The sequence below is a fragment of the Rhopalosiphum padi genome, chromosome 4 (genome assembly GCF_020882245.1).
Source record: "Rhopalosiphum padi isolate XX-2018 chromosome 4, ASM2088224v1, whole genome shotgun sequence".
NCBI classification, from domain to species: Eukaryota; Metazoa; Arthropoda; class Insecta; order Hemiptera; family Aphididae; genus Rhopalosiphum; species Rhopalosiphum padi.
The window spans coordinates 17,165,774-17,182,791 of record NC_083600.1 but is presented as its reverse complement, the minus strand read 5'-3'; the positions used below and the strand labels follow the sequence as shown (position 1 = coordinate 17,182,791).

Genomic DNA, 17,018 nt, shown 5'->3' with positions numbered 1-17,018 from the left:
TTTGTATATTATTTTCAAATAGAAAAACTATTTCATTAATGTATATAATACTACAAGAAGTAGTAAGCATTTTACTTAGGTATTTAAAACATCTAATATAAACAAATAAATAACATTGAAAATTTTTCATTTTTTATTAAATTTGTAAATTTACTTATTTTGGTATTCTGGTAGCCACTCTTGTGATGAACGGCGTGCTACTGTAGTATTATTTTATTTATGTGGACGTTTAGGTACACATTGAGTTGGCGTAGCCACAAATCTTTTGGAATGTCCTTTCTGGGGAATACAAAGTTACAATATTGGGAAAACGTATAGGTACTACACTGCTACTACATACACTAGCTAAATAAATATTATATAACTTCTATTTTTAATGTACGTAAGTTACTCCTATAGTTATTGTAGTACATTAAATAATTAATTTTTTTAATATCACGTTTAATACATTTATAAATTGATAAACTACAAGTGTGTTCTAGGGTAAATAAATTCAATTCTCAATATTATTTACTTAATCAAGAACTTAATATTTAAGTAAAATAAAAAACAAAATATTATTTAAGTTTTACAATATTTAGCGTATAGTATAATATCATAATAAATGCCTGGTTATACTATTTGAAATTTTCAAATCATATAAACTGTAGTAAAAATCGTAAACATTTTGGCCGAGCTGCAAAATTTGTATCCACGGTAATCACGAATGGCTGTGACGGATGCGTTAGATATTTAGAGCACGTACAACTATGTGTGACCATTCAGTATCCAAAACGTGGTATGGTGGAAATAGATCTACGATCACCAAAAAGTAAATACATGTATTAAACTTTTATAAATTATAACACTATTGAGTTATACGTTATTGTCATATTTCTAGACACCACGTGTAAAATGATGGAGCCACGACCCTTAGACGAATCAAATAGAGGATTTTTTGAATGGAAAATAAAATCATTGCAATTTTGGGGCGAAGACCCAATTGGGGAGTGGACAGTTTTTGTCAAAGATGAAGTAATTATAGCCCTGTAATATTATAATATATTATAGCCTAAACGAATAATAATAAAAATAATAAATAAAACTACTCGTATAGTGAAATGATGGTACATTGACATTATATATTTTCAAATAATGAAAATATGGGTTTAAAAAATATTTTAAACGAATTTCCATTATAAATATTTTTAAATTAATGGATATTGTGTTATAAACACTATAATTAATTTTGAAACGTGTTAGAGATAAAATTCATAAATATTATTACACTCTGAAATTATTTTGTAATGAACTTAAACTTAATTTAAAATTTTATAAAATTAAAACATATTATTAAGGTTTAGCAATGAATTATAGACGTCAATTTCATCTTTTTTTTCACGATGATTTATTCTTTTTTTTTTATTGCTAAATCGTTTTAATATTTTTATTTTCATAACATTATATTAAAAATGTAAATAATAATGTGATTGGACATAACTCATAAGTCTTGGTTTATTACAAAATGTAAGTATTATTGCAATAATGCGAAAATAAAAAAAAAAATCTAATAAGAAATAATAGCATTTCCAGTAGTTAGTATCCAGTAACAAAATAAAATTAATGGTGTGACTGATTATCATATATTATTTTTAACATATTAAGAACAGGCTTAAGCCGGTAATTTATAACAAAACCACTTAAAATATGTGTTTATATAATATGTAGTGCTATATATTATGTATATATAATTAATACATGACTTAATTTTAATTTTTCAGACTTCTAATTTATTCACTGGGCTAACTGGATCAGTAGAAAAACTTAGATTAATAATGCATGGAACTGAAAATAATCCTTATAATTAACGAATTCAGATAATTTTAAAGAATTTTGAATATTAAATGCAAATTATGTTATATCAAGGAAAAATATGATTCAGGTTTATTATGTTTAAAGCAAAACTAATGATTACATTTATGTTATAATAATAGTTGTCTGGACAAATATATCATTATATTTTAATTTACGCTGTCAAGATATAATAGGTATTTCAAATATACAAAACATAATATTCATTATGAATAGATGTTTCAAATTTTTTTCCATACTTTAATAATTTAAATAAATTGTTGTATCGTATTGAGTTCCAATTTTTATATTTCATGTTTAATGCCATAAACAGTGCACTTTTGATTTGAACCACACCAAATTGAAGTTTTGTAATAATTTTAATAACTTTTACTCCCTAAGGCCACTACCGCCGAGGGTAACTTTAAATTAAAAAAAAATAATATTTTTTAATAAAATATAAATTCAATGATAAACATTTTGAAACTATGACGGTTTCTACATTATTAAACAACCGTATAAAACAACATAATTTTGTGTATGTTAATTTATTATCTCTTATAATATATAGGTATTGAAACGACGCATCACGCGTGTCAGTATGAAATTGCTTCTTGTAATAATATAAACTTGGTTATATAATTGTCATCACGTTAAATTTATTGATTTGATTATAAATATATTAATTATGGACGAAGTTTGGGAATAAGGAGGATCGACCCCGGCTGGTTTGAGGCTTTATTTAGCGAGCCGACATGGGCGGTGGTCCTCGGATTGCCGGCCCAGCGATTGTGTGATTCTATCTTACAATAATAAGTGATGTCCAGCATGCTCAGCATTCAATATAGACGTGGTGTGTGTATTGTATACTATGACCGTGAAAAGTTTTCGGCTTAAATAAGTGGCATTCTTTGATGTAGCACACCTGGACGGTAAGACTTAAGTTACTCAGGATCAGACTAATTGTGGAAGTTCTGAAAAAGGTCGTTTTAGTGCCGATTAACGTTACGGTCAGCTATGGGCCGTTGCATGGTTACGCTTGAAACTATTCTATCCTGTAGATTGTACGACGGTAAATGGTCTTGACCGATCATGTGCTCCATTGTAATTAAGAAGTTCCTGTACTAATAGGTTTTTAATACCTACTATTTTTCATTATAATTATTTCTCAAACGCAATTATATTAAAACATATTTTTCAATACTAAATCATATTTTCTTCGTTATTTTTATATGAAATATTTCTCACGCCCGAGAAAAATTGATAATTTATATAATTATAGTTTATGACGATATATATTTTAAGACCATCTATTATATTATACAACATTTATAATAATATGATATTATGTATGGTTGATAAATAAATATGAACTTATTTTACACACCGATTATCAACAATGGAATAATATAATAACATATTGTGTTCAATCTACGTACACAAAACACGATTTTATGATAAAACTATTTATGATTTATATTGTTTCGCATCGATTTTTATGTATAACAAAAAAACCACGTATAAGTTTTGAGCAAATTATTTTATAAATATATATTTATATATATATATATATATATACGTATATGTGTATTTTTTATGTATTATCACGGGAATCGAATAAAACCACTGCCGTCACGAATGAGCTAATGAATATCGCGTGGTTAATTTATTTGTACAGTACATATGCATTGCCTAATACACACACACACACACACACACACCCACACCAATATAACATCATACAACAAAGTGTACATGGATGTAGTGGTGGTAGCCGGAAGGTATCCCTTTCAAGTAAAATGCCCTTCTATCAGTCCAAATACATATGATATGTATTGGCGGAAAATGTTTTGTGCACGTCCCTTTAATATTTCTAATTTAATATCAAACAGAATGTATTTAACCGTGGGCATATCAATAAGTATACTATGTGTAGGCGCATACTATGTATAATAATATGTAAATACACCATAATAATATATAATAAATTGGACTGGTTAATAAAATAATGTTCTGATTGAGCTAAACGACGCTCGTCTGAGCTGTTTCGAGATAGAAAGTGCATTTTTTTCAAGTTATATTGACAATTTAACGTTCATACTTGCAGTCGTGCAGAACGTAACTCGATACTGGACGGTACTACCCCCTGATTATGTTTTCACAGCTGAAGCCAAATAGTTTGACTGAGCACGGACGTACATATTATACCGATATTGTGTAATACAATTATTATACAAATGTTACATATTACAATTTACACGTAGATTTTATACCGACTACCGAGTTAATTGTTTAGAGTCTTTTACGATAACGTAATTTGTTAGTTATAGCTATTAGGTTTTAACGTGAAAAAATTAATTTCGTTGCAATAATAATATAAATTATATTCATAAAGTCATAAGTTTCCTGTTAGACTTCTATCGACGGCAAGTCTAATCGATTTATATTATAAGTACAACTAGACTTTAGACACATTGTTATTATAATGTTAATTCCTTATGTACAGATAAAACACTCATTCAACTCATACGAGTAGGTAGTATTCATCACAAGCAGTTAGTTTCAGTTTCCTGACTAACTTCTTGAATAATCCTTCTCAGGGCGACCTTTTCCCGAGTCTCGTGGAAGTTTCTGTGATATAATTTTTACCTACCAGTGTATTATGCATTAATAAATGATTAAAATACATATGCACTGCCACTCAATGATAAAAGTTGAAGTACGTATACTTGCATGTATAATTTATATTTAAATAAAATTGTCTTTTGAAATTGGTACTTGGTTTTCGTTAGTCTATACTCTATAGTGTCTGAATTTTTACCTTAAAATAAGCGAAACAAATTGGTGTACGTAGTATGGGTATGATTTATAAATATAGAAAACTATATGTAAGTATTATCCGAAGTAAGACATATCATTAATAATAATATAATAATAATAAAATAAATTAAAATTGCAAAAATTAAAATCACAAAATTTATAAAAAGATTAGAGGGCTAGAATATTGTTTAGAAGATTGTACATAAATTGAAATATAAAACTAGAAACAACTACACTTTTGTAAAACTAATATTTTCTCGTCAAAATTAGAATTTAAAATAGGGTATACCACACGTTTCATGAATAAATTAGGTCAGAAAAAAGGTTTATCAGTTTGTGTTTTGCATTTAACTCAAGTACGCAATAACAAATGTTTTATATCTTGTTTAAATTTATTATAATTAATTTCAAATCTAATTTATACTAGTTCACCAGTATATCTGTATTATGTATGAATTTATTTTTAAAAGTTTAATGTATATTATATTATTATTATTATTATTATTATTATTATTATTATTATTAAATTATAGCTGTTTTAGAGTCACTATTTATTATTTTGTAACTTATTTGGCTACATATTTTATAAAAATGTATAAAAGTCATTCATTAATAGAAAGTATAATATCTAAAATAATTGATTATTTTAATATATTGTATTTCTAAGTACAAACCATTATTACAAGTTTATAGTAGTTTATAATATTTCGAAAAAATTCTTAAGTATTTCGTGAAATAAAATTAAACCTTAAACCTAATAACCAACATAAATTATTTTAAATCTCAATAGGAAAATAAAATAATAGAACAGTTTTACGCGCATTTAGTTTATACAAATAAAAAACACATTTTATTATTCTCATACTTTTTAATTGTGTTCATTTTTTGTTGAAAAATATTCATAGGTAATAAACTAATAACTAATAATATAGCGATTTAAAAGAAATTTAAGGCATAGAAAATGTCCACCATAACATAAAGAATTTCAATTCAATACATTCAAAAAAATGTTTGTAAATGTTTTTTGTAAATTAATCTCGTTGTTCACAAATTGAATTATATGATTTGAAACGAGTACCTATATCCGTATGAAGTGTAGGAAAGGTATATTAATAATACGATAATTGATTATATAAATACAATGTACTCTTGTATTTAATTTAAAGTCAGTTTTTCCAAACATAAGTTTAAATTTTATGTATGGATACAATTAATACATACGCTTAACAAATTTATTAATGCTTAACTATTTTTACTGGTGGACGATGTTTTCAAACTTTGTATAATATAGTGAAAGAAATCGACGAATGTCATTCTATGTATATTTTTTCTGTATATTTGTATATACATATATATAAGTACCATAAATAATTAACTATCGAAGGCATTACATGCAATTGCATCAATAAATATAAATGATGCATTAATATACCTAGATGGTTAAGTGACTTTTTACCTATTAATTTTTTTTAAGGGAATGCATTATAATATAATATAAGTAGTACATAGGATAAATGATTTAATCGTACTGAATCCATGTTGGACGAAAAATAAACGCATTAGGACTAAAAAATAATTTTAAAATGTAGTTATAATAAATATATATATAAATAGTCATATAATTTGGAATTATACAGCATGTCAGTATCTAATGTATACATCAAAACGATGTTTTATTTTGCGTAAATTCATATTTGAATGGACGGGTCACGTGAAAATTATACCCAGTATTAGCTTATATTTTTAGACCAATACTAACTACCATCATTGATTTTGGCTGATAGCTGTCCATGTTTTCTCCGTTTGTGTGCGGAGTGTACACTTATTACTGCGAAACACGTGTACAAACGAAACATTGTGTGCAATCCCACAACAGTGATGGAGCGATACATTTTAACAATATTGATTAAAGGATCGGGAAAACGAATATTTTTTATTTTTACTGTCTAGAAAATGAACACTGCGGTTGTTCTTAATATACAAGTAATAAATGCACACAAGGAAATTCTTGAATGTGGAAGTTGATAATATTATATCAAATTAGTTCGAAAAAGGACATCATCACGTGCGCGTTTATTTAAATAATTGTAATGGTATTGTACCCATGTATAATAATCATATTTTAATAATGACTAATAAATATGAAATATTAATTATATTGTTTTAATGTAAGCAGTAGGTTTACGAAAACTTTTATGCATTTTAAATCATAGCAATTAAAGTTAACATTTAAAGTGCTCATTGTTGATATAATTCATATATAATATATTATATACAATTAAAACAGAACTGAATTTCAGTGTTAAAAGATAAAATGTCAATTTTAATGAAATTATAATTCCACGGTAATAAAGAAAGTCGTACATAAGTTAACGTTTTAGAGACAAAATTATACGAACAAAATTACATAACATCAATCCTATATTAAAATATGTGCATTTCAAAACAAACAGAGAGTATAAAAATCAAGTTTGAGAACTATTGAACTTTATAGTATAAAACGAAATTAATTTTGGAGAGTCAACTTATTGGCTGGTAAATTAAATAAACGTTATATTTTTTTATCTAGGTCTACGATCAGTACATACATTTTTCATTCAGAATTCCGATCGTCCACTGTGCCTGTGTGGTGTGTCCAAGTATACTATATAGTGACAATATTGTCCTGTCCGCGACTGCAGGGTGACGAAATATCTGGTGTCAAGTATAGTAACACCCAGCTCAAATCAGATTCTGTAATAAAAATAAAACTACGAAGCTCCATTAATAGTCGAATCGATAAATAGCGAAGTATGTTATTACGGTCACTTTTATCAAACTGGAATAATGTGCCAATGCGGTCAGCGAACGATAAAATATAACGTGTGCTACGCAGTTATATATATAATGTCACTACGAATCGCAGTTAAATAAAATAAAATTATAGGGTTCTATGGTGAGGCAAAAAATACTCATTAGAACGTTGACGAGATTAACTCGTTTTAACGAATCAGGTTAAAAACCGGGAAACAATATTCAATCCAAACGATTTCCATTCGTTATACAGAATAGTAGGTAGTACTTTATGATTATTGAATACACATAAATTGGGCATTTCCTATTGGCTATCATTTGCAAAAAAAAAAAATGATTTATAGCCTATTGGCGCCAAATTTACCTGCGTCGTACAATTATTTTACATGGTAATATAATCAATTAAATATATATTGATTTTTAACATTAGGCATAGTTTAGTTATATAGATATAAATTTAAATAAAACACCAATGTCACAAATAACTGTAAAACTGTAAAACTGTATGTTTTTAATCTCACTTTAATAAACAATTTTAAAATAGCATCCCAATAGGTGTTTTTATATTTTTGGAAGTTTTAGTCAAATTATATCAAACATAATATTAATGCATTTTGGATATAAAAATAATTGCATTTAACTATATTAAAAATTGTAGGTTATTTTTAAGATAAATAAATAATAAGTGTGATTGATTATTGTTTAAAAAAAAATGTGAATTTATATTTGGCAAATATTTAAAAAAAAATTTATTGACTGTTATTTAAAAAACAATTTATATTATGTTTGTATTTAATTTATTATTATTATATAAAACCATTGTACAATTTAAGTAAATTTTGTGCAATTAGTCAAATGGAAATAACGTACCTTTTTATTTTGGTCGCAGATAGACTGCAATTTTTTTTTGTTGCAAATGGATAATTTTCCATAAAATAAGTATCCTTTAAAAGTATGTTTTATAGTGATAGCAGTTTTACAGGTATTGAAGATTGGTAAATGGTGTTTATTGATAAGAACCATTGTTTACCTGAATCACATTTCATAATTCCACCGTTTTCAAAATTTGAATAATATAAATGAAAACGATAAAAAATTATTTTCACACTTATCCAGACTTTTCATCAAAAACAAAATTCAAAAATAATAAAAAATATCGTATATAATTATTTTATTTTAGTATGGTTACATGTGCGAAGTCGTTCGCTGGTTCATATTCGTATTAGAGTAAAATATTTTAAATATAAAAAGTACTGAACTTAGATCATTCTATTTTAAATTAAGCAAGACATTTTATTATATATGTTTAAAATATCTGTAGTCAGTACATATTATATCAACAAATTACTATTAATGAAGTGTTATCTTGAAAACGTATATAATTATTATAGTTCGATATGGGAACATATAAATGCAAACAATTTAGTTACAGTTATAAAATATGATCCAATTAGAGTCTAATTATTAGACCATCTAAAATGTGATGTATATTAATGAAAATATAACAAAACTATTGATAAAAAAAATAAAATCAGCACTGTATGTAATTTGCGATAAAAAGTTAAAGATAAGATAAAATCAAAATTGGAGTCAACAAATTGAAGAAATAAACGGATAAAAAGTTTAAATCAACAAAAGTTATACTAAAGGATTTTCTGTTACAAAGGTTAATAAATGATGTAGAAACGTAGAAAATATATTGAGACTGTTCTAAAGGCAAACACTTTATTCGTAACAATGTATATTTATATTATAATGAATATAATGTATAAAAAATAACAATATATTTTAACTTTATAAGTAATATATGATACATTTTATCAGTTACGTACAACAAAAGGAGCTTCTCAACAGTCGTATGCAAAAAGAACATTTTATTGTGTGTAAAAAAAAATATTTCGACAATATATGAAGTATCAGATAAAAAATACACTTAGTGAACAGAGTTGATTGTGAGAAATATATTTGTGAATGTTAATTTTTATCAACATATTTTGATTGTATTGAATTTGTTTAAAAAAAAAAAAAAAAAATGCTGTTTATCTCTGATGTCTTAAGAATTATAGTGTTGATCATCATTGATCAGGTCAATGTAATAAATCTGTTCAAATTGTTGATAGTCAAACGATTCTAAGGATATTTTATAGTTTATTTATATTACTATGTAAAATTGTTTTTTCAACTTTAGTAATACACGGATGATACAATTTTTATCAATTTATAACGTATTTATTATCTATAGATATATATTGATATAAATATTTAAATTTATTTATTGTTTTTAACATGTATGTAAATATATCGACATACCGTAGAATGGTGTGAATGGATTCATAGTATAAGAAGCTAAAATACATATTTACTTCAATCAGAATTTTAGGTAGTAAGTAGTAGTTAGTAGTATATCTACTAATTAATATTTTGTAAAGACAATATATATCGTAACAGATTGTTATTATAACAATAATAATAATTTGCTACGGTAATTAATAGAATATGTACTTGTAAATTGTCGAAAATACACATAATATAGAATATTCAAGTACATAGTAAAAGCTCTAAATAGTCTAAATTAATTATTAATATATAAAGTTTGCATTTTAATAATGCGTTAAATAGTCAAACCATCTAAAAAAATTTAGTCCAATCATATTTTCAGTAACATACTCCAGACAATAAATTATTGTATGCCTATTCGGAATATTATTGGTCAATTGTATACTGATATATCATTGAAATAAAATTAATAATTACATTATTTTCAGATTTTCATTTCAGTCTTCTAAAATCGAAAATTGATCAATGCCCATCTAAAAATAGTATGTACCTGGATAATTCGTGAAAGTAGATTAGCGTTTATTATAATTATTATTTATTATCGACTTGTTGCTCAGATAATACAAAGTTATAACATCATACATATTGATTTTAGTAATAAATATAGTTGGTTTAAAATTATTAAAACAATTACAATTGATGACCGTCAGATTTAAAAAACGGTAGAACATATTTTCAAATATAACAGAGTGTCTTAATTGTTTCTTTACCTGTAGAAAGTTTTGCGATATTTTTGTATTTTGTTGTCTATCTAAACTTTATATTGTATGCCAGTTAAAATTATTTCGAATTCTTGCCAGGAAATTCGTACATATTTCAAAGAAGAGTATTTTAAATGAATTATAATTTTAGTCCAATATAATAATGTTTGACGTTATTGATTTATTTCGACACCACAAGTGTTTATGGACCATTCAAATATTGAATGCAATAGATTCACACATGTATTCCAATGAAAAAAACATTAGATTATTTAGAATGATATTGACTATTTCATTATACACTGATGTCAAATACCTAATTTATTAGAATTTATGGTTATAATTTGACAAATGATCAGTATTTTTGAAGTAAAATAATGAACACGGTCGTATAATGTAATTTATACAACTAACTTGTAAGATATATATGTAATTTATATCTTATTTTATTAATAATAATTAGTTATAAAAATTAAATCGAATGCAATACTAAGTAAGTAATCATACTATTGCATTTTAATCACACAATTGCGTGTTATTTATAAAATATTGATAGATAATATCGATACATAGTGATAAATTTATTATGTCTAATTTTACTGTAATATATAATTAAATGTTTATTATTTTAATAAAATTTAAATAACTTTGATCAAATTTCATTGAAATAATATTTACATTTATACTTATGTATACTATTTAATTTATTATTTACAATCAAATGTCTGGTCTTCAAAATCAATATTCAATTGCCAGCGTTGCTTATATTATATTTGTTTCTTTTAAGTCAACTATTTTTAATATTATTTTTTATTCAGTTAAACTGAAAACAGAAAATAGTTAATGTGTAATAATATTTATTTAAAGCATTTGAAGTTAACCAGTAATATTGTAATACAGTTATCCATAAATGTCGAAATAATTAACAACCAATCTATGTATGGAAATGGGATTACATAATGTAGTATAAGAATAAAATATTATGATTTGCAATCAAAATTGTATTATCATTATTATTCTGTCTACGTTTTAACCCACATAGTTTTACTTAAAAGTATACATTTAGCTGTAATTTACATTATATATTTCACGTGTAATTATAAGTAAATTAGGCTAATATGTATTTACATATATATATATATATATAATGTACATGTATATGTTATATAATGTATAAATCAAAATATACGTCTGTGTGGAGCAATGCTATTTTTATTGGCAATAGTTCTAATGAGTAATAACAACTATTCCAAATAATCAAAATTCATCTCTATACAAATATCAAATATAACGCATAACACATGATATCCGCAGATGTAGGGAAGAAAGATTCTTCTATTATTTTTTTGTTTTATTTATTTAAATTCGCTTAATTTATTATCATAAACGTTCTGCTTAATGCTCACTCGTATTGTTTTACCGATAGGTAGGAGGTATTTTTTTTATGAAAACAATGTGCACTTAACAGTTGCACTGTAACATGATTATATACACACACATACAATTATACTCTATTCTTATTACTTGTTCAGCAATAACGTCCGAAAACCATCTGTACAATTGATTCTCTGGCGATATGAATTGTGAATTTAATAATTTTTTTTATCTAGTTGCAGGATACTTTGGTTGATTTTTATAATAAAAATAATCGGCTGAATTCCGTATAGGTAACCAACAGATGTCGAAATGAGAAAAAGATTTAGGTATCATATCATCAGTATTTCGATTTTAAAAATGTAAGTATATACCGGAATCTTCTTGCAATAAAATCCATATAATATATAATAAGGCCTTTCAGAAAAAGAAGTCGTGTAATACGATGAGTTTGGGTATGTTATATTATAGTATATACATATTATGTATTCTGTAAAAATGAGATTGGGTGATATTACGATCATTGAAAATAATTTTATTTACAATGTTGGCGTATGCATTTTATATTAATTTGTACGGTGTGGTTTATTTAATTAATAACTCCAACTATGTAGGTTACGACAGAATCATATATTATAACTATATAAATTACAAACATTAAAACTCTGCGTCGTTAAAAAAATTGACTATAAACTGGTATTATAATCTGAAATCGTTTTTATTATTTAATTTATACGTATAATATTGTTTTCTAATTTATTGATTTTGATACGAAAATATTTTTTTAAATTTTTATGTATATATAAACTAATAAATAATATATAATTCATAAAATCTCTAGTTTTTACTTTTATACACCTACTGAAAAAATGTACGTGTGACACCGACTTGATAATATAATTGTTTACGCAGCCTTAACATTTTAAAAAATACAAAAAAAATAATTATTAAAACATTTTTTTTAACTTTATAAATATTATTTATAGATGAGTATTAATTTCATCATAATTATTAAATTTACCTTTATACTATAATACAGTAATTAGTTAGTAGTTTTACTATTATAGTTTGAAGAAAATTTATTTTCATTCGATTTTCTTGTTTAAAAATTAATCTTATTACATAGAAAAGTAACAATATCAATCGAATAAAGGTTCTGTCACTAAAATCGTTTTCCTAATGAATGTATCACCTCTACTCTCAGTCGGACATAATAAAAATAAATCACTAACTGGATAAAGTAGTAAGTATAGAAGTACCGCGCGGGACACTGATAATTTATTGCAAATCGCTGGTTAATCCGTCTACAACAGATTCTGTAAAATAAGCAGTGGAATATCACGGTGCTATGTATACAATTTTGCTTATACAATGTAATCAAACCATATAACACCTAATGTTTTTTATAAGATCTTTTTTTATCATTATTTAATAGACAATTTTCATTGTAGGGGAAAATACAACAACCAAGTAATGATTTATTATATATAATATATATCACTACAATTTTAAATATTAAAACTGAATTTTTATGACTTATTCTTTTCAAATGTTATATGTTTTTTTTTTTACATGGGCACGTAAAATATTATATTTTATATTTTAATATAAAACAACTGAAGAAAAAAATTGACATAACGCAGGATGATAATAAAATACGCATATTTTAAACGTATATATAAAATTGCCTTTTTTTATTAAGTACATTTGAAAATCTGTCTTTAAACTAGTAATCTTTTATAGCTTTCATACTGTTATGAGTATTTGTAAATAAAAATAAAAATGTAATTTATATGAAATAAACATCGAAGTGTGAAAAAAGACAACTCGTGGTTAGGTTTTAAAACATATGTGTTTTATTTATTTATTTGTACTGTATATACGAATTATTTAAGAAAAATTTGTTTTTTTCATGAATAATATAATATTTTCCCAAGAAAACGAAGTTTGACGATCTTTGGAAAAATTAAAATGCGAAAATCGTATATTCGTATGCACTATACTTTGTGTTTTTTAAATATACTTACAGAATAAAATTGACTTAACAGAACGCTCGCTACGTAGATATTTCCCATAATTTAAATAATATCACAATAGTTAAATCGAAACAAATAACAAGACATCTGAATAAAATTTGTTAACGAATTCGCGACAAGTACGCATTATCACAGTGAAGATACAGGGTGAATTGCTAAACATAAAACACTATTATTGATTTTGGATATCTCGTCCGATATTCCATTTTTATGCATTGAAATTATCATAATGTACAGTCCAACTGCCTTGGGAAATGTGATGGGGTTGTCGCCTTGTCGGTTATATCGGGTCTAAAGACTTCATAGTTTATATCAAAGCGTTATTTACCGACGTGTTTTATAAGTTTTAAATTGTTCCACCAAAAATCAAAAACACTTTCAAAAAAACTTTTTTTTTTTAGCATTTTTGATGCGATCTTTAGGTTTCATTTAGTCACACGGTGCCGATTACATTGAGCCGAGGCAAAAAAAAACAGACATACAACGCTCCTGCACACACCTATATATATATATAACTCATGCGTGAAACCATTGCCTTCCGACGTCTCCAGCCCCCACGGCAAACGCCACCACCAACCCCTCACCTAAGCCATTTCCGACTTCCACCCACCAACCTTATCGCCGATGTCTGTCTTCGTCGCTCTCCCACCATTTAATAGAGTTCGCTGATAGCGTCGGCACCAGCGCACTAAACCTCCACCCAGCACCATAGAGGGGGTGTGGGGCACGCGAGTACACGGTGCACACCACTAGTGTGCCCGCGACGAATATCCGCCGCAGTCGTCACCACCACCATCGTCATACATGTCCGTGAATATACCCGTCATATACCGTTCGCAGAATTTCAATAAAATTTCGTATACAAGCGTGACCGACAACAACAAAAAAAAAATCCTAAGGGAGATTAATTTAAAAAAAAAAATTATAACATTTTTGGGGCGACCGCGCACACTCGAGCTTATGCAACAATGATCCGAGAGCCCGTCGTCGACGTTAATTATTACTATTGCTGATGACAGTGTTTTGCGTAAATTCACCTGGACATATACACTCATACGTGTTTATATAAACTTAACTGAGTGCCCAAAAAAGACATTATTTACATAAACCGTGCAAAACTTGCGTCATCACGCTGTCGACGGATACCAGGATCGCCGCCGGACCCAAGTGAGTGATTTTGTATAAACAATATATTTTTTTATACCATACGGAAACACGTGCGGCGGATCTCGTTTGATCGATTGTTCAAACGCACGGAAGTATGGTGTTGCACAAACAAGACCGTTCTCAACAATTTGTTTGTTGAAAATGTATTTAACACCATTTAGGTACGACCGATTATCGTAGTTATCATTATTATTATTGTTTTTGTATGGACGAGACGTGTTGCCCCCTCCCCCATCGTATAAGTGTTCGTTAGTTTTTCAAACGGAATTAATCAGTGCACTAATACGGTAAACGGAAGTAAATGTGATTGATACGTGCACATCAATCACACAGGCCATTGTTTTTTTGTAGTCAGGACGTAAAAAATGCAAGTATGGAGTTTTATAATTTTACGAATAATTAATAAATAAATAAGCAATTGGATTTGAATGGAGTCGGTGAACAATAGATAATATTATAACGAATTAAAAGGATGTATTAAATAACATAAAGTTTTTATAACGAACATATATATTTTAAAATAATATGTTCAAAGATAGCCAATAAAATAAACAATTTACGAAATTGAGTTGTTTCATTGTATTAGTTATATTAGTATAAAAGGTTAGACAGCAGTCAACATTAGTACAAACCCACCTCAGAACAAAAATGTAAACAGTTAAAGGCGGTTAAGAGTTTTGTAAGCACTATAATATTTTGATACAAAAATCCATAACTATGAGTCTTTATTTGTGTTAAGATATTAATAGTAAACAAAACCAAAAATATTATTCAGATGATTTTTTAAAAGAAATGTTATTAATAAAATGGGAGGGAACAAGTTTTCCGTGTCCAAAATAAAAACTATTTTAATAAACTATTTTTTTCTTTATATTTAAAGTTTAAAAAATACTTATTTGAAAGAAAATGTATACTATAATATTAATTGAATTTTTGAAAAAAAGAAATTATGCTAATTGTTTATTATAATGTTACAATTAAATGAGTCTACATAAATGTATCTACATTGTACACGTAAATACATAATATTAGAAGGAAACCCGAGATTAAATAGGATATCTGAGCTACAAAAGATTATAAGAGAAGTAACATTGGAATAAAAAGTGTAAAGTTTATTACAAGCAAGGAATAGGTAAAAATGTAAAATTCTAAAATTAAAAACGTATTAAATAACAACGAGTCATGCACTCTATTAATTTACCAATATTATTTTTATCTCACAATTCTTATTCTTCTTATTATTATTTATTAAATGACACCATTGAAGGGTAATGACGCACAGAAATACATAAGCGTAGACCAATAATGATTACAGTATGCGTACAATTTAAATTAACAATATTTAAGAATAGATACAAGAAGATATTTAGACAACGTGGCAAAGATAGATAATAGTTTTACAATAAATTAAAGGAATAAACAACAAATATACGTGATAAAACCAAATATAATAATATTGTGCTTTTAAAAATAGGAACGCCTAATAATGTAATATAGCATTAACTAACGCACAAAACTAAAAGATAAATTTTATGAAATTTATTCTGTATGAAATCAACAAATGTGTATTAATTAAACAAATAATAAACACTCGGATATTCTAGCTAGAATTTGAAAAATTATTCAACTAATTATATTGAAATCTTTATTGACGGAAATTTATAAAAAGTAGACACATTTTAAAATAGTGGACGCTTTTAAATTTTTCGTAAAAATTACAAATGTAATATACATAGATACTTTAACCTTTTATTAATAGAAGATCATCTTCTGTGGACGTGTATACTACAAACTGAATTCAATTTAAAAATTAACTTCCTATTAGGGGACATACCATCGAAACTAGGCAATAAAAATAAATTTATTTTTGAAATTTGTATATGGTTGGTAAATATATTACGAGTATATATTGCGTGCACATGAAAAATAAAAATAAACTTATCTTAATTATAGTCACATT

General features: G+C 26.1%; 2 protein-coding genes across 4 annotated transcripts in view; both read left to right on the top strand.

Moving 5' to 3' along the window:
• The window catches only part of LOC132930616 (neuroendocrine convertase 1-like), a 39,104-nt gene extending 37,040 nt beyond the window's left edge, over positions 1 to 2,064 (top strand). For all 3 annotated transcript variants that reach the window (XM_060996575.1, XM_060996576.1, XM_060996577.1), the window contains 3 exons: positions 651 to 811; positions 881 to 1,014; positions 1,761 to 2,064. In XM_060996575.1, coding sequence (XP_060852558.1) covers positions 651 to 811; positions 881 to 1,014; positions 1,761 to 1,847 — 382 coding nt within the window. In that variant the 3' untranslated portion in view covers positions 1,848 to 2,064. The remainder of the gene's footprint in view (positions 1 to 650; positions 812 to 880; positions 1,015 to 1,760) is intronic.
• A 12,580-nt stretch (positions 2,065 to 14,644) lies between these two features.
• The window catches only part of LOC132930229 (ankyrin repeat and death domain-containing protein 1A-like), a 71,899-nt gene continuing 69,525 nt past the window's right edge, over positions 14,645 to 17,018 (top strand). The window contains exon 1 of the mRNA XM_060995975.1: positions 14,645 to 15,058. The gene's annotated coding sequence lies outside the window, so the exon portion shown is untranslated. The remainder of the gene's footprint in view (positions 15,059 to 17,018) is intronic.